The 23,601-nt window shown below is 52.5% G+C and overlaps 1 protein-coding gene and 1 long non-coding RNA gene across 12 annotated transcripts in view; one reads left to right on the top strand and one right to left on the bottom strand.

Moving 5' to 3' along the window:
• Positions 1-1,043: 1,043 nt before the first annotated feature.
• The window catches only part of TMEM51 (transmembrane protein 51), a 55,322-nt gene continuing 32,764 nt past the window's right edge, over positions 1,044-23,601 (bottom strand). For 5 of the 10 annotated variants that reach the window (XM_086715744.1, XM_086715740.1, XM_086715743.1 and 2 more), the window contains 3 exons: positions 8,816-8,889; positions 4,278-4,841; positions 1,044-1,973 (listed from right to left, as the gene is read on the bottom strand). In XM_086715744.1, the coding sequence (XP_086571870.1) occupies positions 1,565-1,973; positions 4,278-4,621 (753 nt within the window). In that variant the 5' untranslated portion in view covers positions 4,622-4,841; positions 8,816-8,889 and the 3' untranslated portion in view covers positions 1,044-1,564. The remainder of the gene's footprint in view (positions 1,974-4,277; positions 4,842-8,815; positions 8,890-23,601) is intronic. The other 5 variants (XM_086715741.1, XM_086715747.1, XM_086715746.1 and 2 more) reach the window with 2 other exon arrangements.
• On the top strand, positions 14,033-16,569 carry LOC147577796 (uncharacterized). Of its 2 annotated transcripts, XR_015254493.1 has the most exons (3): positions 14,033-14,341; positions 14,466-14,628; positions 15,435-16,569. It is a non-coding gene; the product is annotated as an uncharacterized LOC147577796 (long non-coding RNA). The 2 variants fall into 2 exon arrangements; XR_015254492.1 differs by lacking the exon at positions 14,033-14,341 and having other exon boundaries at positions 14,363-14,628.

Raw genomic sequence — 23,601 nt, 5'->3', positions numbered from 1 at the left:
CTGGGCTCCCCGGGTAGGCGCTTTGCCCTCTCCATGAGGACACGCTCACCCGGCCAGGGTGAGCATACAGCCCAGCGGTTCCCTCTCGCCTGGCCTCAGGAGGGGGACGTTGGGAGGATGTTTAGACAGGGAGGAGCTGCTGTCTAAACGGCCACAATGTTCTGTTGGGCGCGTGGGTTGACGGAGCAGCCCCAGCTCTCGGGAAGCACAGTTCCTCGCTCTCGCTCAAAGTCTGGAAAAGCTCTTTACGCTGGGTTGCACAGTAGGGTGTTTAAAGAACTCAGGCACTGGAGCCAGGTGGCTTGGGTTCAAACTCCAGCCCTGCCGCGTGCTAGCAATGGGACATGGGGCACTTTAATAAGCCCCAGTGAGCTAACCTGCAAAATGGCCGTGAGGCCAGGATACAGAGGAAGTGGGATAACGTATGTGAGATACTTAGCACAGCGCCTGGTAATACGAAGTGTTCCATGCATATCAGCAATTCTTTTTTAATTTTTTTAATGCTCATTTACTTCTGAGAGGGAGAGAGAGAGACAGAGTGTGAGCAGGGGAGGGGCAGAGAGAGAGGGAGACACGGAAGCAGAAGCGGCTCCGGGTTCTGAACCGTCGGCACAGAGCCCGTCGCGGGGCTCGAACCCACAAACCGCGAGATCACGACCTGAGCTTAAGTCGGAGGCTCAACCGACTGAGCCCCCCCCCCCCCCCCGGCGCCCCTGCATGTTAGCAATTCTTAGGATCAGCGGTGTTTCTCTCGAAGCAAGCCAGTGTTTTGGAAGAGCCGCTGCAGGAATTCAGCATCCGACTGTAGTCCATATAAAATATTTTATTATAAAAAGCTCAGTTGCATGGCATTTTCGAAGGAACAGAGCATCTCATAGTATGCTTTCCTCTTTTGCCCTTACACAGGAGAGACTAGGAGAGGGAGCCAGGAAAGACTCTGATGGAATGCATCACCGGGCCTTGGACCCTCAGAGAGTGGATGGCTTCAGGGACTCTGAGACAGCCCCCCCACCCACCCCGCGCCTCCCTCCTCCCACCCCGCCCCCAATCATTCAGCCCCTGGTTTGTCTTCATTCACGAACCGACCCCGTGTCCTTTCTATAAGGCTGAGTCACATCTCCTGCCCACAGCTCAGGACTCCAGTGAGGAAAGCAAAGGCACGATAACTTGTTTTCTCTTTGACACAAAACAGTCCTAGTGGAAGCAAAACAAAAATCACAACCTAAACCAGCCGCTCGGGGGTCCTCTCCTGATCGGAAAGAGGGGCTTGTCGCCAACAACTCCGAGTCGGGGGAGGAACAACAGGGAAGGTGCCTACGCGGCGGCCCCGGCGGGGTGCACGTCCCGAGGCCCGAGGCGGCGGCTCTTTCGGACGCACCTGCTAGGTGAGGTTCTGTGGACGTCAGTCACCCCCTAGTCCCGGGACCCCCCCCATCCCCCACCCCCAGCCACATCGCTCTGGGTGCATCCGGCCCCTCCGCTTCTCGACTGCAGCTGAAGTGGCTTCACTGGGGGTCCGTGGTGTGGAGGGTGAGCAACCGGAGGGACACACGGAGCGAGGTCGTCAGTCAGGTGGCCGGGCGTCCGAAGGCTTCTCGTGGACTTCGTCGTACTGTGGCGGGGGAGTCAATGGCTCGATGGAGGGGGCAGGGGCGTTTTTGTCCGGGAGGTTGATCCTGAAGTCCTTGAGGTGGAGCTTTTCGGATTTAATCCTTCGCACTTTCAGCGGCTTCAGGCGCTTGGCCAGCTTGGAGTTCTGCCTGTCGGGGGGATTCCCTGCGCCGGTCTCCGCATTGGCCCTGGCTGCCGTGGGGCTCGACTCGTCGAGCCCCGTCAAGGACTCGTAGGAGGGGAGAGAGATGCTCATCCTCGGGTTCTGGTCCGGTTCCCTCGCCTCTGAGTAGTCTGTGTTCATCACCTCCTCGTAGCTGGGGACATAGTACCTTGAGGAGGCCTCCTCCTCCTCCTCCTGGCTGCGAGATAACACACAGCGACAAGGAGAGGGTTAGCACGGACTCATGCCCCTGAAAATCACAGGTAGATGAGCAGATCCTGTGTCAGCACTGGGTCCTCCTACAGGAGTCGGGTGCTGTTCTAGGTACCTTAACACATACCAACCACTCTCATCTGCCTAACAACACTGTGAGCTAGGTACTATCACTGTACCCATTTTGTGGATGGGGAAGCAGACACATCGAGGTCATGTGATTTGGTCATATATCGAGGAAGCGGGAGAGCAGGCACAGAACACCACACTCTCAATGACTACACTGTCTTATCTGGAAGCGTTAACACAAGGACGTATTAAGCCCCCTTTGCTTTTAAGCCTCCCACTTAACCACATGCGGGATGGGCTATTCTGGTGCCCTGCTGGGTCCTTTGGCCAGAGGCAACACGAACGTGCATGAAATCGCTGCCGATTTGAAGCAAAATGGTTTTCCCTAGGTAGAGAATGAGTATCTGATATAAAATTTATATGTATTGCAAGTGATTCTGTGATTTTTGTCTTCCAAGTTCACTACAAGACTTAAAAGACAGGCCAGGTCCTCAGGCTTACTCTCATTTGACTGTCGAAAGAGAAAACCAGAGAGTCAGGGTGCCGGTTGTTGGTGGTGGTGTTTTTTATACACTTGAACCTTTGGGTGATAATGGCCGACATCTGACCCTCACTGTTTGTCCAGGCCTTCCTCTCGTGTCCCTTAGCCATGCGTGTGCTCACGGCCATGAGCACTCACATGGCGAGGGTGGTAATTACGGGGGACTGATTTCCCTTCTTTGTTCTTTTCTGTATTTCCTAAGTTTTCTAGAATACGCCTGCACGATCTTTTATCAGAAAATGGACTGAATTTTTCCAAACTGAAAACAACTCCCTTCCCGCTAGAAAGATAACAAACTTGCAGAAAATCCAAACAACACGGGAAAACCTAACGCACAAAATAAAACCATCCCAAGTCCTTCCACCTGGACACAACCACTAACACTCTGCTGTGCACTTTTCTAGACTCGTCTGTAATCCCACAGCCGCGACATTTGATGAGATTAGGACCTTACCGAAGATGCTGTTAAAACCTCCTTTTCTCAACGTGGTGCATACGTGGTCCCACGTTAGCAACTGTAGATCGACTGTGGCTGCGTAGAATGCCACTGAATGGGCGTGCCATGATTTAGCCTGAATGATGGTTAGGTTGTTTCTCAGGTTTTGCTATTCTAAACAATGCTCTGGTGAATAGATGGGTACAAATTCCTTTGCACTTGTGTGATGACCTTCCAAGCATCGGCTCTCGGGAACAGAATGGATAGGTCCACGCATCCTCAATACCTCCTCTTACTATGAAACTCCCCTTCGGAAGGGTTGTGTCAATCAACACCCCCATTTCCCTACAGCTCTCCAACACCGGGGGCTGTCTGCCTTGGCCATTAAGATAGGCAAAGAATAATGATACCTATTTGTTTGTGTCTCGTGACTAATGAGGTTGGACATCTATTGTCTGAACATGGATGAAAAGCTTGCTTGTATCTTTTGTCCGTTTCCCCATTGGTGTGTGCATCTTTCACATTTATTTGGAAGGGCTCTTTCTATAGTAGGGATGTCAACCTTTATCATCTATTCCCCAATTTATCGCTTATCCCTTGAACGTGTTTGTGGCGTTTTTTGCTCCAACAGGATGCTGCTTCCCAACCTTTTCTTTTCTTTTTCTTTTTAATTTTCTTTTTTAATGTTTATTTCTGAGAGAGAGTAGAGGGGGAGAGGCAGAGGGCAAGGGGGACAGAGGATCCAAAGCAGGCTCTGTGCTGACAGCAGAGAGCCTGATGCGGGGCCCGAACTCATGAACCATGGGATCGTGACCTGAACCGAAGTCGGACGCTTAACCGATTGAGCCACCCAGGTGCCCCCGCCCCCCAACCTTTACGATGCAAGGCGTGTGCGCACAGCATGCTGGGGTGAACGGACGAGCCGTCTGCCTGATGTGGCTCTGGCCACCCCAGGCCCCATGCATCTTCCCTGCGGGTGTCAGAATCTTGGTACCTCTGTAATCCATTCATACCACATTATTTGGGACTCTCCGGGATAGAAGAATATAGTTATTTGGGCAATTAGAAATGGCTGTACAGAGCCTTAGTGGGGGCGGGGAGGAGACTCTACCCCTAGACTAAAGGGGCGGTCTCCTAGAGTCTCCCAGACGCAAATGGTGTCTTCGGGGAGCCCTGAGAGTGTGCCCACGCATGTGTCCCCCCACCTCCTCCCCCCACGGTCTGGGGGGTGGGCCAGTCCTCACCTGTCTTCCTCTGGGGCATGTGGCTCGGCCCCCGCCTGGTGCTGGATGTGGGCCATCTCCTCGCCTTGTCGTTGCTTCCTCTTGTCCCGGATGCTCAGGCAGATGGAGAGCAGCAGGAGCATCACCCCAGCCCCGACCAGCACGTAGGCCACGGAGAAGGTCTTACTCTTGAGAATCCCGCTGCCGATCTCTGTCTTGTTGTTCCCCTGGGCGGTCGGCTTTTCGGCGGCGCTGAACCCGGGCACCAGGTTCCACATGGCCATGATGACCCCGAGAACCAGCATCCCCAGGCCGATGGCGGTCAGCGCATAGTGGGAGCCGTTGGCCTTCGACTGGGCCATCATGCCGGGGTGGGGGGTGGGGGGGGCCCCGCAGGGCAAGGCCAGGCTCCAAGGAAGAAAATCAATAGATAAGGGCAGCAGCAGCAGCCAAAGCAATCCAAAACCCGCTCAACGCCCTGCACAAAATCCCTAGGGCCACCCCAAAGAAACAGCGGCTGAGCTCTGGAGGGATGGCTTCGGGCAAGTGCGAGGCATCCTGTGTGGACGGCTGCGGCCGAGAGGTCTGGAAGGAGAAAGCAGAAAGAGGAGAGGGGAAGATCAGTTCGGATCTGAGACGCTCTTGTGAGCACAGCGGCCGTACTGTTGAAGCGGCCACGAAGCAGGACGGAGCCACGGGCTCTGGCGGGGCCTCGCCTTTGATGCATTCCAGATGTCTTACGTGCTGCGCTCAGCTCCTTCTGTGAGCCTGCGGAAGGAGGGCTGACCCGCCTACCCCGCCCGAAAAGGAAAAGCCAGACCTTTCCATGCAGGAGACCAGAAAGGTCAGAGCTCCAGGTCCTTAAAACAGTTTGTGGAATTCAACAAAGTGCGGTAGAGTCTGAGCTCTCACTGGGTCCGGCGAGGAGCGAGAACGAGGGGGAGCCTGAGCCGTGGTCAGTAGCGGTACCCAAATCGCCTGGGTGACGGGCATCCGTCAGTGAAACGTCCCAGTCCGCACAGCCTGCGGTCCGGCCACCACCTTCGATGGCTCCCCATTTCCTGCAGCAGAAAATCCAGGCTCCTAGGATCACGCCCGTGACTGCCTCCCCCCACCATCTCTCACCTCGCCCTTCTCCGCACACCCCCCCTCTAGCATCTCTGCTGTTCTCTGGTCACCCCTGCTCAGCTGCCCCTTTCTGTGGGCTCCCACAAGCCCCCGGCAGTGGCTGTGGCCAGTCTCTCTCTTCCTGTGACACATCCTCTTTATCTCTGCACCTGGGACATAAAGGGACTCCAAACACGTTTGCCGATTCATTGAATGAAATGAACAGAGGCCATCTGAAGCCATCCTATGAGACTAGCTTCCCTTCGGCCATATGGAGTTTTGTTTTCCTTTTTAAATGTTTATTTTATTTTTGAGAGAGAGAGAGAGAGAGAGAGAGCATGTGCGCAGGGGGGCAGAGAGATTCGGGGTGGGGGGGGGTGGGCAGAGGATCTGAAGCGGGCTCTGTGCTGTTAGCACAGAGCCTGACACGGGGCTCGAACGCACAAACCGTGCGATCATGACCTGAGCCGGAGTCAGACTGTTACCCAACTGAGCCACCCAAGTGCCCCGGGGTTTTCCTTTTCTTAAAGGAGCAGAAGCCTGCCCATTCCTCATCATAGCTGCTGTGCCCGGCTGGATGAGACACCTTCTTCCCCCGAAGTGGCTCGGAGACTCCGTGCTAAAGGGAGCAGCCCCTCATCCCGGGATTCCACAAACATTTGTTGTCGGGAAGAGTGAGCAAGACAAGCAAGTCTCCTGAAGGTTTAGCTGAGAACACTCTCAGGGGCCAGGAGGACCAGCGAGCAGCACCCTTCCTGGCTAACTGCTCCTCAGAACGTTATTCCCGGGACAGCAACCTTTGTAGAACAGTAAAACTTGACAGATGTTTGGCTGGGCAAGGTCCTGTTTTCAATTGTGCATTCTTTCCAATCTTTCCAGAAGGACGGCTAACCAGGCCACTTGAAATCCAACGCCGCAGAGATATTTTCTCATCAAACAATGGGCTCCATCTGAAACTGGCCACTTTGTTAAAAAATACTCTAAAAATATTTGGGATAATATCCTTTATCGGCTTGAGGTCTGTTCCTTCTTTTTTGCACTCAACAAATATTTCTTGCGCATCTGCTAAGCAGTGTTAGGCACTGGAGAAATACTGGTGAGCAAGTTAAGGGCTGGTGGGGCTTCCGGGACAGCAGGAAAAAGCCCACAAGGAATAACAACAAAATGGGAAGAAAGTATAGTAGCTGGAATTCGGTAGGTGTGTGTCCTATGGAAAGTCTCCCTGAGAGAGAAGTCCCACTTCACATAATAGGGTCTGCACCCTGTTCGTGCTGTCCTACATGTATTTGTATGTATGCATATATGCACGCATCCTGGTGTGTGAACATGTATGTGTGTGCGTGCAGGGCACTGAACAAGGATCCATTCCGCTGCAGCCAGTGGCGGTGGGACCAGCTGAAAAGTCTACCATATACACAAGGGTATTTGTTTCTTACAATATCACTCACAGCCAGCAAAGGAAAGGATGAAGGGATCGGCGGTTCTGCCACATGGATCTGAGATGAGACCGGCAGGGGAGGGGCGGGCGGGGGCTCTGGGGGTAAAGGTTCAGCCTGAAGCTGGTGTGGGAAGCAGATTAAAAAGCCCATTACTGAGCACCTGCTAGGGGGCCCTACAGGTAGGCCTTGAACGTGGGAGGCTGACAGTGTGTTTTCTAAACCAGTGATCGGGGCCACTTTAACATTCCACCTTCCCTGCTCTCTCAACTCCAGCTTCGCCGTATCCTGTCACATGAGTAAAACAAGCCTCAGATAAGAGTCACCGACAGAGATGAAAATGTCAGGATTCACACATTTGGGCCTGTTCAATTGTCAAGTGATTGAAAACAGGCACCAACACCCAGTGTGGGTAATGGTATCGGGATAAGTCATTTCATACAATTTTTCTAAGTGGCAAATTTTGGCATTTATGGATGAAAAATTTCAAAATGCTTATACCGTTGGGCTCTGTAATTCCAACTTGTAAGACTTATGTACAGGGCAAGGATATTCACCAGAGCTTTGTAGCGGTGGGAAACTAGAAGCTACTGAAATAGCCAATAATCTGCATCTGGTTAAATAAAATATGGTACGTGTGCTTATTAAATTACGGTTTCAAGCCGGCTAATGATACGTTTTAAAGTCAGACAAGGTTAAAAAAAAAAACCGGCACGTGCAGTGTGGTTATAATTTTAAAAATTCTATACACAGACATGTATATATGAGTACATGGGAAGGAAGACTGGATCCTTCTTACGTTAAAACAAAGAGACAAAATATTTTCACGCATGCAAACATGTTTGTAAAAATCTCAGAGGAGGGGCACATTCCTAATTTAGCAACGATTGCTTCCGAGAACGGAGAGGGCTTGGAGCGTATAGCTTTCACTCAATTTCTGTATCTTGAAGGTGTTACAACCAGAACAACGTATTGTTGCAAGGCAACATAGGTTGGTGGTTAAACATGAACTTTGGAGCCAGTTTGGAAACCGGCTGCCTGAGCTCAGATCCTCACTCTACTTTCCTGGCTGTGTGACTTTGGGCAAATTACTTAACCTCCCTGTGCCTCAGTATCCACCACTGTAAAGGGGAAATAAAAGCCTTCTAGTATTCACCTCTTAGGAGAGTTTTGACAAGTGAACAAGGAAAGATACATAAAGCACCGAGAACTGTATGTGACCAGCACAAGAGTCAGTCCTTAGAGAAAGGTTTGTTATTTAATATTATTTAAAGCTTGCATTGCCAATGGGGTGAGACCACCCACGAGGGGGGCAAAGATGACATGGTGCTGGATATTATAATGGCTTGGGGCCCTCCATAATACATAAACAGATACACAAACACGATTTAATGGATTATATTAAATTTCAAAACACTCAAATTATGCATACCACGGTGGTTTTGGTTGTGTGTGTGTGTGTGTGTGTGTGTGTGTGTGTTGTGGGATTAGAAAGATTTTTGTTGTCTTTTTCTTACTGGGAGACTAAGGACTAGAAACAGAAACGGGCCTGTGGTGCCTTTAGAATGAACAAATGGAATAAAGGTTTTTGGGTTTTGGGTTCGTGGCAGGGTTACGCTTCCAATGGTCGCTCAACATCGCTCGTCGATTGCACGCTCCCTCTGGAGCCCAGGATCCTGTTGGGTTCACCAGGGATGTGGAAACCCAGCTCCCGAGCCGCAGCTGATGGCTGTTTATGTTGTTTCTGGCTTGCTGACCCACGTTATATTTAGCATGATGTTCTTTCCCTTTCAAAAATATGGAAAGAAGCTAATTTTGTGCTCGGAGGATTTGGACCACATAGTTTCCAACACGTCCTTAAAACAGGGCAGCCTTGGCAGGCAGACTAGGGTCCCAGCTCAGCCAGACTCATGGACCCATCGCGGCTCATGGTCAAGGCTGCCCTCAAGGATAAGTGAGTGATTCTACACCTGGGTGTTCAAGAAAAGTTGTTAACTACTTAAGAGAAGCATCTACCTGTTGTTACCTGGGGTGCTCAGGGCAGGCTGGGAAACAATTCTTCATACTAAAATCTTGAATTAAGGACCCACCTGTAAGAAACCAGAAACACAGCTTTCTAAGTAAGTGGTGAGAATTTCTTCTCCTTTTTTTTTTTTTTTTTTAATTTTTTAAAAAAACGTTTATTCAGTTTTGGGAGACAGAGACAGAGCATGAGCGGGGGTGGGGCAGAGAAAGAGAGGGAGACACAGAATCCGAAGTAGGCTCCAGGCTCCGAGCTGTCAGCACAGAGCCCGACGCGGGGCTCGAACCCACGAACCGTGAGATCATGACCTGAGCCGAAGTCTAACGCTTGACTGACTGAGCCCCCCAGGCACCCCAGCGGTGAGCATTTCAATTTGAGATGCTTCCTGGGTGGGTGGGTATGTGTTTTCTTTGTTTTTTCTTGGGGGACGGAGGGTATCGGTTGGGGTACATGCAAGAAAGGTTGTCCCCAAAGAAACCAAGACTCTGGGCCAAAAAAGCGGGGCTGCGGAAGGATGACAGTCCGGTAGCTGCATTTACCAGACCCTTATGTGGTTTTATCTGTCTTACACAAGTGCTCTGGAGACTCAAAGAAGAGGAAACACTCCCCCAAGTCATTTTATGAGGAGTGTATAACCTTGATCCCTAAAGTAGATAAGGACAAGGCAAGAGAGGGAAATGACGGGCCCATCTGATCCACGTGCACACAAACAAAAATCCTAAACAAAATATTAGCAAATGGAATCCCACGATGTCTTTTTAAAAGCAGACCATTACAGGGGCGCCTGGGTGGCTCAGTCGGTTAAGCGGCCGACTTCGGCTCAGGTCACGATCTAGCGGTCCGTGAGTTCGAGCCCCGCGTCGGGCTCTGTGCTGACGGCTCAGAGCCTGGAGCCTGTTTCGGATTCTGTGTCTCCCTCTCTCTGACCCTCCCCCGTCCATGCTCTGTCTCTCTCTGTCTCGAAAATAAATAAACGTTAAAAGCAGACAATTACATAATACATCACCATCAAGTTGGGTTTATCCCCAGAACATAGGGTTGGTTCAACACGAGAAAACCGAGTGATGCCAGGCACCAGGAAAAAGCGTGAGCCACGACAGCATCATCCAGTGGAGTATTACACAGCCATGAACACAAAGAACCCGCAGCTACATGCACCGATGTGGCCCATTCTGGCAAGCGTGAGGTTGAACGGGAAAGCAAACCCGGCATGTTTCCTTTTATGTGAAGATCCGAGCGAGGCAAAACCAAACAACACGTGTCCATTTTTGTAATAAGAGGAAGAAATGCAAAGGTTGCAAAAACTAAAATTCAGGATCATAGCGACCTCCCTGGAGGAGTGAGAAACAGTGCCTGGGGAGGGTGAGAGAGAAGGGTACGTGGGTGTTTACTTATGACGTTATTCCTTAAATTTCATAGATCTCTTATAGGGGCCTTTTCGATTGGTTGAATTATTTTGCGGTAGGAATTTCCAAAACCATCAACATTTTTCCCAGACTCTTAGCATAAAATCCAAACTCCCTTGTCCCACCAGATTGGATTGGCTCCTGCCTCTCTCATTTCTTCTCTCTTGGCTCATCAACCCTCCATGGCTTCTGTTCTGTTTTTCACTCACACCGAGCACGTCCTGCCACAAGGCCTTTGCGCTTGGTCTGGCTACTTAAAAACAATTTTTTTTTTTTAATGTTTATTTAGTTTCGAGAGAGAGACATATGGAGCGCAAGTGGGGGAGGGGCAGAGAGAGAAGGAGACGCAGAATCCGAAGCAGGTTCCAGGCTCCGAGCTGTCAGCACAGAGCCCGACGTGGGGCTGGAACCCGTGAACTGCAAGATCATGACCTGAGCCAAAGTTGGCACTTAACCGACCCCCTCCTTCACCCAGCTACTCTTAAGCCCCATGCTTGTTGGTTCCCTGATGACATTCCTTCCCACGGACGGATGACATTACCTCACCATCTATAATAGTATTGTTTTGTTTTCTTGTAGGCTCCCTGTCTCCCCCACTGGAGTATAAACCCCCTGAAATAAAGCTCTTGTTAGGGAAGCCAGCAGGTGCTTAATAACTAACTCTTCATTGAATGAATATCTCGCAAGTTAAAAAGTTTAACCAATGTCCCATATCAATTTGGGGAAATTCCTAGTCCACAGTTGGCACCGAGGGGGAGAGGATTCGTTAGAGCAACTTCCAGGAGTATGCCGTGTGCAGACCGCTTGCCAGCAACATGGGAGAGGTGCCCAGTTAATTGTGATTTCCGTTCTGACCCGAAGTGGTGACTCTACCAATGTCCCCTGGTGTTCCTAGGCAGGCGTGGGCAGGGGTGAGAGCCCTGAGCCTCCTTCCTTTTGGGCAGCCGCTGTCTTCCCTCCCACGAGCACCCTTGGCCCAACCAGAGCCAGCATGGGTTTCCGGGGTGGGGGCGGATAGTCACAGCTCTGGACACTGGACGCCCCACTTGGCTGACACCTGAGTGTAGCCACCCCACACCTAGAGGGACCTGCTATGAGTCTGATATGAAGACAACACTTGGAATAAAATTGAACGAAAGAAAGGGAAAAAAGGCTCTGCTCTAGCTGAAATGGAGCGAAGGGCCCCAAACGATGGTGGAGTGTTCCCTGGCCCGGGTCCCGCTGAACCCCAGAAATTCTCTGGAACGCAGTTCAGAAACCAAGGATCTGATCTAGACCCTTGAGTGGCCACGAAGCTTGCCCCCTGGCCCCAGAAGGAAGGCACAGCTCCAGCCCATCCAACCTTCCATGGGAGGGGATCTCAGTCCTGGCAGAGTGACCAGTTCCCAGGACAAAGAGCCTCCTTGACCAATCTCCCTGTGCCCTGAGCTCTTCCTGCCAAGCTGCATAATCGGGAAAGGGATCCCCAGCTGCATTCAGGGAACCAGGCCACATTCCCATCACAAAGGAAGAACTCAGTGGGGGCCCTCTGGGCCAAGTTTCAGCCCCTAGTCCCTTTTGTCACCAAGTTCCGGTCCCATGCAGGGGGGAAGGTTGGGGGGACCGGGAGGAGAAGGGCTCTGAGCCACCACTGCCGCAGCTCCCCTCCAGCCTGGGAGTGTCAGGCCACCTCCCTACCAACCAAGGTCAAAGGCATCAGGTTCCCATTCGTTCAGAGCATGTTCTTGTAGACTGAGCACTCAGGAAGAATGAAAGGCATGTGGCCAAATGAGTCATAAAGGTAGAGGGGAGGGAAGAGGGTTGCCTGGGCCCGGAGAGAGCTGGCGGTGAAGGAAAAGGTGCTAAGTGATCTGCAAGGCAGAGCCACAACTGTAGGAAGAGTAGTGTAAGTCCCAGCAGCAGCCATCCTTCAAGGAGCGAGGAGCCCACTCTCTCCGAATCTCAGAGAGGTTACATAATTCGCCCTAGGGCACACAGTGCTAAGCAGCAGGCCAGATTCACAATCAAATCCTGCGGACTTTGCCTATGTTCCTCCTTGCCTTGCACGACGCCGCTCCCTGGGCAAGGCAGGCAGTTTATTCTGGGAGATATTTCATCGCAGAAGCGCGAGGGGTAACAGGTGTCCCTTTCTTCTAAAATGGCTTTCTAAGGAATTTGCATCTGACAATTGCTGGGTCCCTATTGTGTGCCAGGGGCTTTGGGGGGACACACGGGTGTGTGAGATACTTTTACGGTCCAGCAGGAAGACAAGTGATGCTTTCTCATAGAAGGGAAGTCAGCATCACGTAAGAGTGAACATGGGTCGGGTGCCGACTCTGTGCCAGGTCCTGTGTCCAGCTCCTTTCACGTATGATCACTTGATCATTACTATTTCTATTTTACAGATAAGGACACAGAGGCTCAGAGAGGTATAGTGACCTGTCCAAAGTTACACAGCTAGTATACAAGGCAGCTATAAGGCATGTCTGATTCTAAAACCCATAAGTCACAAGGCAGTACTGATAACATGGGGCACAGAGAACGAGCCTACAGAAGGGGCAAGAAATTACCTTTGAGGGAGGTGGGGGAAGGAAGATCCAGAAGCTTTGCAAGGCCTTGAGGTGTATGTAAATTTACCTTGGGTGGAGTTTGGGGGTAGGAGGGGATTAAGGGCGATCTGTGGGGAGGGTTCAGTCTGAGAAACTGCACAGAGATGGGAGAGCGGACGACAGTTCCCAGAACCTAACACTTGCTGCACTGAAAAGAGGCAGTTTTCCCCTCCCCAACGGAAGATCTTGGGGAATTTTTTTCAAAAAATGTTTATTTTTGAGTGAGAGAGAGAGAGAGAGAGAGACAGAGAGAGAATCTGAAACAGGCTCTAGGCTCTGAGCCCGACGCGGGGCTCAAACTCACCAACAGTGAGATCATGACCTAAGCCAAAGTCGGTCGCTTCACCGACTGAGCCCCCCAGGCGCCCCAGATCTTGGTGAATTTTATAAGACCTGACATCTCCAGTCTCCCTGCTAATTCATTTAAATATTGGCGCCTGATCCTTAATCGGAAGATAAATTCATTCTGAAGACTCCAGGAGCCATAAACAGAAGCAGTGAGCTAAACCAGGTATCTAGTCTTTGGGAGCTTGACAAGGTGTCTCTCTCTAAGCAAGTGGCTGGCGTGTGACCCTATTTACAAGGCTGGCTGGCACCAGGGAGCCAGTCCCGAGGGCTCCGGCCACATTCAGTATTTCTTGGGAAATGTGACCTGGCTGTGTGTGTTTCCCTGCCAGGACAGAGTCTGGTGCCCGTGAGACGCAGGGCAGGAAGCAAGGCTCCCATCGTCCTCAACTCAGTGAGTCTGACACCCTGATCCTCCTCCAGGCTCTGGGGCTGGGCCGCCAGTGGCCTCCCTCTCTGGAGAGCAAGGCCTACCACGGGCACTGACCACCCCACCCGGCCCCAGCACGCGGCCAGCTGCAGACACACCTATTACTATTTCCTGGACGCTCCCGTGTGCCGGGCTCACGCGAAGCGCTCTGCGTGGGTTGAACTCATTCGTTCCGCCCAAGCATCATATGAGAGAGTCGCTCTTATCCCCACCTTGGTCCGTGTCATCGCTGAATGCACTGAGGCACAGAGAGGTTGAGAAACCTGCCCCGGGTCTCACAGCGTGTACGTGGCAGTCCTGTGCGCAGCCCCTCCTCATCCTCGAGGCAATAGGACACCAGCCTTTCTGCCAAGTCACCAAGACAGGACCTGTAATCAGTCCCACCAGTGAGGCCAGCAACAGGTCATTCCCCAGAGACAGGGAGCCCCTGCGACTCCGCTGCTCGCTTAGTGTGCTGGCTAACCCGGGCACCACGTGGACATAGCCTCTGTCCTTGTGCGGGTCATTTTGGACGCTGACCTGCTTCATTTGTTTCTCCTCCCCAAGAGGCATTTTTGCAGCAAAAAGTAGGCAGAGGGGAGAGCTTAAATCAGGGACTGCAGAGACTGTTTCCGAGTATCGAGCGCTCCCAGCACGCACTGGGCTTCCCAGGGTGGACTCTGGGCCCCAGGCCGTGTTCCCATCTCGGCCCGGCGACTTCAGTCACCGAGAGGCCTCCTCTCATCACCGTCCGCTTTAGCCGTCTCACTGGTCAGGGAGCCGGATTGGGGATGGAACTCATGGGTTGTTACGCGTTACGGGCTCAAAGTTTGGGGGTACAGGTATTTATTCATTCGCTCAACAAAACATTAACTGGGCGTCTACCACGTTCCAGGGCTTGCTGTAAGTGCTGGGGATAGAGGAATGGCCAAAACAGACGGAAGGCCCTGTCCCCGGAGAGCTCACGGACAACCACCTGTCTGGGAAAACTCCATCCCGTGCTAGATGGGAAGACAAGCCGAGAACAACGACGCCCGCACCTGACACGGAGGCCGGTGGTAGGGGGTGCTGGGCGGGGGGCGGGGGGACTTTAAATGTGGGGGTCAGGGAGCACAGTGACTGAGAGAGTGTTATTTGAACAGGGCTTTGAAGGAGGCCGGGGAGGGAACCATGTGGCTATTTGGGTGAAGGACATTCCAGGCAGAGGGAACCAAAGTAAAGAGGCCCCGAGGCAGGAGACTGTCTGGCTGTTTCCAGGGACAGTAAAGCTAGAAAATCGATGAGTGACTGCATTAAGGGTTTTCCTGCACCTGGTGGCGGGCAGAGAGGAACCGCTCCGGGTGTGTTAGCGGTCATTTCCAGCCCATAGAGGAGGTGAGCATTCATCATCTTTACAGAGGCCCGGAGGGGGTGAGAGGCTAATTCAAGGCCATTGGAGTTGGGGGCAGAGAAGAATCTGGGGTTCAGCTCGGGCCTATTTGCCACTCACCCCTCTGTGTCTCTCAGAATTTGGGAGAAGGCACGTAGGAGGCTGAATGATGACCTCCCCCCAGATATCCCAGTCCTAATCCCTGGAATTTGTGACTGTTAACTTTAGGTGGCAAAAAGGACTTTTCAGATGTGATTAAGTTAAGGGGCCTGAGATGGGGAGATTAGCCGGGATCATCCGGGTGGGTCCAAGTTAATTACAAGTGTCCTTACAAGAGGGAGGCAAAAAGGTCAGAGGAGGAAGTGAGAGATGTAAGGTCAAAGCAGGGGGCTGCGGTGATGAGGGGAGGGGCCACGAGCCCGGGGGGATGTGGGGGGTGGGGGGTGGGCACCTACTGGCCCCCGAGTCAGCAAGGTATCACTTTCTCCCCTCTAGCCTCCAGAAGGAACCAGCCCAGCAGACCTGCTGACTTTAGCCCGTGAAACTGACCGCAGGCTTCTGGCCTTAGGAACGGCAAGAGAGTGAATTTATGTTGTTTTTAGCCACCAAGTTTGGGGTCATTTGTTACAGCAGCCACGGGCAATGCACGCAGGGCACACCTTCCTCCGGCACCTGCTAATTCTCAGACCTTCACTCGTCCAGCGGCTCACTTAATCGGACACAGTTCCTCGATCCTGATAAAATGGACCCCTCGGTGGATTTTGCACCTCTTCCTCGCGTGGCCAGGCTGGACGGAGGAGGGCTGGGCAACCCGGCCCTCCTGCACCGCATTTACATTTTAACCAGAGATTTCTCCGGAGGCAAGCCTGCACTTGCTCTAAGTTGGCTGGGGTCAAAACTGCGGCAAAGGCATGCGTCCTCACGCTGTATCAGCAGGCACCCGCTCTCCTGGTGGCCCAGTTCCTAAGCCCTCAGGACAAAGCTAGGCAGGCGTTTATTTTATGTGGTCCTTACGTGGGGGTTTCTAACCCAAACTGGAGGTGTGTAGAGAGGACAGGCAGACCTTTGCAGGCCGATGGATGCTGCAGAAGCAAAGCCCTCCCTGTTCCCAGGCCTTTATCAGGGCGGCCCTTGACTGGGGAGGGTAGGACGCAGTCCGAGAGCGGTCATCCTGCCCATATCTGGACATTTTCTTTTTTAGCCACAGTGATGCTGCTTCCACGGAAGCGGTTCCCAAACCTTCTGCCAAGCGCCTTTCTGGAATTCGCTCAAGCTTGTCCAGCCCTCTCCCAGCCCTCTCTTCCCTTGCTACCTGTGACTCCCACTGAAAGCCCCCCAGCCAGACCTGCTTTCGCCAGCCCTGGCCTCCTCCTGCTTCCGGTTTTCAGGATGTCACCAGTCACACCAGATTCTTTTTCCACCTGTCACCTCCTGGGATCATAGCGGCAACAGTGAACGATCCCCTAAGCATTTACCAAGTGCCAGGCCCGGTGCTGGGTGCTTTCCATGCATTTATTGTTATTGCTATTAATTGTATTTAGACAATTTAATATATCATATTTATTACTTAAAATAATTATTTTTAAAACTTATTATTCATGATCACATTAAAAAAAGTTTTTAATGTTTATATTTATTAAAAAAAATTTTTTTTAACATTTATTTATTTTTGAGAGACAGAGACAGAGTGTGACCTGGGGAGGGGCAGAGAGAGGGAGACACAGAATCCAAAGCAGGCTCCAGGCTTTAAGCCATCAGCACAGAGCCCGATGCGGGGCTTGAACCCACGAACCATGAGATTGTGACCTGAGCCGAAGTGGGATCTTCAACCGACTGAGCCACCCAGGCGCCCCTTCATTATCACATTTAAAATGTCCAAGAACCCTGAGGAGAAAGTTTCTAGAGTGATCCCCATTTCACAGAGGAAGAAACTGACGTTCAGAGAAGTTGAGACACCTGCTCAAAGTCGTCCAGTGAATGGCACAGCGAAGATCTGAACTAGATACGTCTGAGCCGAGAGCTAGCTCACTCCACCACCTGCTGCCTCCCAGCGCCCCACATCCCCACGGGGAGCCCCCTCCCCACACCCTGGCTGCTTGGAGCCCTTCTAGGCTGACCTCAGTCTCTGTGGTCAGGTGGTAGAATTCCTTGTTTCCCTTCGTGTTATTTCCCGTCCATAAAAACCAACTTCTCCCCGTGTGAGTCACTCGGCCCCCTGCAATCCTGATACTCATCTGGACATATTGTAAATAATTGACGCTGGAATGTTTAATCATAAAACTGGGGCTGAGGTTAAAACCGGGCAGCCCGCAGGAGACGGGGACGAGAATAACAGCTCACGGGGGAGGCTCGCTTTGTGGGGCTTGGCACCTCTTTCACGCTGGGAAAGGGAGTGAGAACGACCCTCGGTCGAGTGCTCACCCACCTCCACGAGCGGGCGTGCTCCCCAACACCGTTTCCCTTGTTGCTCCCAGCAACCCGGGAGGAAAGCGCTGCCCCCACCATCCCCCTCCGCAGAGACGTCAGGGCACAGCCCGCGCACGGGGCGGGGCTCGATCCCCTCTGTCTGGCGGCAATCAGAGCAGACAGGATCGACCTCACAAGGTTGAGGAGTGAGTGTTTTATCCACCTTAGGTGAACAGAGCTAGCTAGGTATACAGTAAGTGCCAAGACACGGCACAGGGATGATGGGAGGGATGACATTTGGATTCAACACTCGCCACCACCTGCTCCCCCAGGTTGTAAGGCCTCCTGGGAACTGAAAAAGACTCACTGTGCTTCCTTGGCAGCCAGCACGTGACGTTGAAGCGGCCTCCTCCTGGACAGATAAGCCCCGATGAAACTCCCGAGGCGCAAAACCGTTTCTGGGGGGCGCCAGAGGGCACGCCTCGGCTGTCCTTCCTCCCCGCCGTTCTGGTCTGTAAACGCCAGTCGGGCCCCCGCTCACGTGCTGGAAAAGGCGACGACCTCCTCGGGATGCACCAGAGCCAGCTGGCTGGAGCGACACGTCACCTGGAGGGCACAGCTCACCTCCAAGCTCAGTTCACCTGATCTTTTCTTCTCGTACCTGTGCTGGAGGGCGGGTAGTGCCGACTCACTGGCCGAATATCCTCAGTAGGGTGGTTTTGTTCCGGCGGTTCATGGTTCCTAATATCCACTCTGCCCTTCGTCCGCTGTGAGAAAACTCCTGCTGCTCAGTTTTCCAGGGCTTCCCAGAATACAGAGCATTACCCAGCCTCTTGAGAGGCTCGCCAGGCCACAGGACTAGGTTCCACCCAATGGGACATAAGCAGATGTGTGTATCAGGGGAGGGGGACGTTCAGGAAGGGTTCTTAAGTAGAAGGGACATCTCCCTCTCTCTCTCTCTCTTTTGCACCTTCCTCCTTCTTACTGACTGTGGTGTAGATGTGATGGCCGGAGCCCAGCAGCCATGCTGGAGCATGAAGTAGAGGATGGCAGAACAATAAGAGAGGAGGATCCCGGGTCCCTGGTGATTGCTGAGCCACCCTCCCAGCCCCAGACTGCTGAACCCTGGACTCTGTTTACATGGAAGAAAAACAAAGGTTTATTCTATTGAACCTATTGTTATGTAGGGCTTTTCTATACCTACACCAGCCCAGGCCTGGTTGAATAGTAACAGTGAATTTGTTTTTATTTACAAGCCTAACAGCTAAGCCAAGGATAGTGCTAAAAACTCCACCTATAGAATTTATTTAATCGTCACACGAACTCCAAGGGACAGAGGGTATCATCCCATTTTACAGATGAGGACACTGAGGTCTTGCCTAAAGCCATACGGCAGGTCTGACTCCACTCTCCCATCCTGCCATTAAGCAAAGATAACCAGAGGGGAAGTATGGCCAGCAGACTCGTAAAGTGGCCTCACAATCCATACCTCCTGGTGTTTATGCCCTTGCGTGACCCCTCCACTTGAGTGTGGGAGGAATCTTGGCTTGCTTCAGGCCAGTAAAATACAGCAAATGTTGGGATGACGGTTATTATGTGAGATTATATCACAAAGGATTATATCACAATGCCCACCTTGCAAGGAGATCTTCTCTTGCTTATTGACTTTAATAAAGCGAGTAGACATTTTAAGGGGAGATCCATTTGGCAAGGCCCTGAGGTAGGCTCCAAATGACAGCAGCAGTAAACGAGGCCCTCGGTCCTACAACTTGAAGGGAGCAATTCTGCCGTCAGCCAAGACAGCCTGGAAGCGGGCCCTTCCCCACTAGAGCCTCCAGATGAGAACCCATCCCTGGCCCACACTTTGACTGTGGCCTGGCAGAGGACCCAGCTAACCTGTGCCTGGACTCCGCACCCACAAAAACTGTGAAATACAAAATGTGAGTTATCTTACGCCACTAGGTTTGTGGTAATTCGGTATAAAGCACCAGACCAAGAGGGGAACTTTTGTTGTCAGTGGGCTCTGACGAGATTAGGGGAGGTCAGTGAAGGAGCCCATCTCTTGGAGAAAGGGGCGAGGACCGGAAAGGGTGGAGAAGTCTGAAAGTCAGGTCGGGAGGCTGTCGACAGTGGGAGCGAAGCCTGGAGGCTGACTGTGGGCAGATGCGACTGTGAGATAAAGGCACGACGTTCCAGAACCAGACCTGGGCCACAGAGCCACGCGTGGATCAGGAAGAGGGGCGGGGGGCGATGGAAGCTCAAGGCAGGACTCTGTATGACTCCCGGCTCTTCCACTCAACTAGCTTATATCCTACAGAGCCTCGGTTTTCTCATCTGTAAAACAGCTGTGACTATACCTTTCCAAAGAGATGACGCACAGAGAAAGTGCTTGTCGGTGGAGCGCTGGCCTGAAAGCAACCTTCACAAGAATGAGGGGCACGGGAGACTCAGCGTGGGCTCTCTGGGCGCTCGAACCTTAAGTGGGGAGAGAAGACAGTCTGGACGAAGAAGTGGAGAAGGGCTTCGCAGGCAGAGAGGCGGGGAGCGGGGATCACGGGGTCCAGAGGCTCCAGGAGGCGATGCAAGGAGGGAGGGGCAGTGGTAAGCCTCACCACGTACCCTGGAGAGGTTCAGAGGATGCTGCTGTTTCACCTGGGCCATGACCATTCTCTATCCTGGTGGAACAGCACCCTGATTTTCCTTTCCCAGGACCTCCCCGCTCTCAGTCCAGTGTCTGGCCCTAACTCTGGCCACTGAGGGCATTCCCCACAGCAGGGATGGTTGCTGGGAGACAAGGAAAGTGGAGTGGGGGAGGGGAGAAGAGGGGACTAAAATATTAGCGACGATCATAAAACAGGAGCGTGGCCTCATGTGGCCACTGAAGACGGTGTGGCACAGGTGAAGGGCTGGATTAACCCAACCTCCTGAGCTGAGGCCCAGCCCCCTCCGCCTGCCACCCCACAAAGAGACATGCCGGGTCCCTAATTCCGCAACAACCCAGCCGCAAGAAGCCGCAAAGCCGAGAGTGGCCAGTATAACCCCAAGCTGGACATTAGCGGGGATGGCCTATGGCTGCTGAGCTCCACGGCAGTGGGGGGGGGTCATGACACCAGCTGCACCCAGGTCACTGTCTGGATGGGCGTCTGACGTATCCAAGAGCTGCACTGTCCAATACAATAGTCACAGCCACACGCGGCCAGTGAGCTCTCGAAATGTGACCGGTCTGTACTGAGATGTGCTGTAAAAGTGTAAGCTACAAACACCAGATTTCAAAGACAGAGGAGGGCAACAAGATTATCTCGTTAATATTTTTAATCAATTTCGTGTTGAGGTGATAGGTGTATCAAGTTAAATAAAACTGATGAGTTTTGGGGCGACTGGGTGGCGCAGTCGGTTAAGCGTCCGACCTCAGCCAGGTCACGATCTCGCGGTCTGAGAGTTCGAGCCCCGCGTCAGGCTCTGGGCTGATGGCTCAGAGCCTGGAGCCTGTTTCCGATTCTGTGTCTCCCTCTCTCTCTGCCCCTCCCCCGTTCATGCTCTGTCTCTCTCTGTCCCAAAAATAAATAAACGTTGAAAAAATAAAAAAAAATAAAAAAAAAACACTGATGAGTTTTACCTCTTTCTTTGGACTTAAAGAACAATGTGGTTACAGGAAACTGAAAATGACACCTGGGGCTTGTATTCTAGCTCTAGGGGATGGTGCTGTGCTGGAATATGAGTTCTCCAGGGCGAAGACTTTGGTCTGTTTTGGTCACTGCTTTCCCTCTGTTCTAGAAGAGGCCTGGCACGTGCAGGAGGAGCCTCATAAATGCTGAACGAATGAATGAATGAATGAATGAATGAATGACATGACAGAGTAGTATTGTGGAACATACAGGATTTTAGAGTCTGTCCAACCTTTGTTTAATTCTGTGTGTCTCTGGCAATGCCCTTCACCTCTGTGAGCCTTGTTTTTCTCTGTAAAAGGCAGATGCTGGGGGCGTCTGGGTGGCTCAGTCGGTTGAGCATCCGACACTTCATGTCGGCTCAGGTCATGATCTCGTGGTTTGTGGGTTCGAGCCCCGCATGGGGCACCGCACTGACAGCGTGGAGCCTGCTTGGGATTCTCTCTCTTCCTCTCTCTCTCTCTCTCTCTCTCTGCCCCTCCCCTGCTCAAGCTCTCTCTCTCTCTTTCTCTCTCAAAATGAATACATTAAAAAAACTTAAAAAATTAAGAGAAAAGGAAGATGCTGCTTTCAAGGGTCTGGTGACACAACCTAAGCCAGCTCTGGTGTAGGACTGGCACACTGTTAGCTGAGGCTGTCGGCGGGTGTGGAGGCCCGAGGGCTCTGTCGGAGAGCCGCTGCTGTGTGCGGTGCGTGAATGATAAACCCAAGTTAGGCTCCAGGCTGTGGCCTCCAGCAGCTGCTAAGAGGTTTATCCCCGAACAGAAGTGCCTCCCCTATTGATCCCGTGGCTGGGAGAGCAGCGGGTTTCCCCATCCAGGCAGGCACCTGCAGGTTTGAGGAGGGAAGCCGAGAGCCAGCGTCAGGAGAGGCACGCACCTTGGGCGTCTGCGTGGGTCGTGATCGAGAAACCCCCAGAGAGATGGGAGACGCTGTTCTGTGGGGCTTCTCAGGGTCTTTTCCAGAGGAAAAACAAATGGCTAGTGAAAATATGTCTGCATTTCAGACGCACTACACGGGAACACAGAGGGACAAGGAGGAGGGAGCCCTGGCTGTACTAACACCTGGCGGCAGGGCTGGGGATGGGGGTGGGGGCTCTGGGGGCCAGTGGGAGGCTCTGGACCTGTGACTGTTCATCACCAGCCTGCCAATGCAGGAGCAGATCTGAAAAATGACCACCGACCCTCTCCTGAGAAGGGCTATATTCGTTTCCTGTTGCTGCTGTGACAAATCACCATAAACTTAGCAGCTTAAAGCTACGCCAACTCATCCCCTTACAGTCGTGGAGGCCAGAAGTTCTGAAATGATGGTGTCAGCAGACCTGCCTTCCCCCGGGGGGAATTCAGGAGAGAATCTCTTTCCCTGCCTTCTTCAGCCTCTGGAGGCTGTCCACACTCCTTACCTCCTGGCCCCCTCCTGTCTTCACAACACTCCCGGGCCATCTGTCTCCATCATCACACCGCCCTCTCTGACACCCCTCACCCCTGCCCCCTCTTACAAGGACTCTTGCGACTACAGTATGCCCCCCCCCCCCCCGGGATAATGTGAATCTGCAAAGGCCTTTGATCACGTAAGGTAACATTTATCACAGGCTCTGGGATTAGGTGGACATCTCGGGGGTGGGGGGACATTATTCGTTAATGAATGTGTTATCCAGCCTACCGTAAACGCCCTCGGCACAATCCTGTCCAATCTCGGGTTCACTGGCCTTCCAGGACTGTCCTCCAGGATAAGAAGCCCCGCTCTGGTATCTCACAGCACAGCTCTTGGAACCCCAGGGGTACCCGGCTGTAGACAAGGCACGTCAGATGCAAATTGCAGGATTATACATTTTACAAAAGGGCCTTTTGTTTTCAAAAGCACGTGTCTTTAAATCATGATAAGAACAGCTAACGTGCATTGCTTACTCTGAGCCTGGATTATCTCACTGAATCTTCACAAAGAAGCGGCCACCATCACTCCCATGTTACAGATGCGGACACTGAGGCCCGGAGAGGTTACATAACTTGCCCAAAGTCTCATGTTAATAAGTAGCAGAAGGAGGCTGTGAACCAGATGCTCTGAGTCCAGAGTCCCTCTAAAATCCTGCCTCTCATCTGCCCCCAAGCCAGGCTTTGAAAGAATAATGAGTTTTTTAAATGTCTATACAGTGCTTGTGTGAACAAGGCCCTCCTTTGTCCACTGTCCGCAGCCACGGTTTGCTGATGGAAGAGAAATGGGGGGGACTGGGGTTCGTCCTCCGCCACTCGGTGACAAAGACAAACACCAGCGTCTTCAGTAACCTGCTCGGAAGCCGAGGGTCAGGGCTGAGGGCTGACCTTGCACCTCTCCGCCACCCGGGCTCGGCCCTGTGACCCGGGGCATCAGGTCACATGTCCCAGGACTCTGTCCCTTTCTCAGATGCCACAGCACCGTGTTGGGGCTTCAGGCGGCTGGTCACATGTCCCAGGACTCTGTCCCTTTCTCAGACACCACAGCACCGTGGTGGGGGTTGCAATTCCCTCCTGGCACGAAGCTGGACACTTGAACGTCATTTTTGTAATCATCCAAACACTCCCTGGCGGCCCCCTCGTCCCCACTGTAGAGCAAGG

The sequence above is a fragment of the Puma concolor genome, chromosome C1 (assembly GCF_028749965.1).
Source record: "Puma concolor isolate L17-30 chromosome C1, mPumCon1.1.hap2, whole genome shotgun sequence".
Taxonomy (NCBI): domain Eukaryota; kingdom Metazoa; phylum Chordata; class Mammalia; order Carnivora; family Felidae; genus Puma; species Puma concolor.
Note: the sequence above shows the minus strand (reverse complement) of the source record. Positions and strands in the feature narration are given on the sequence as shown.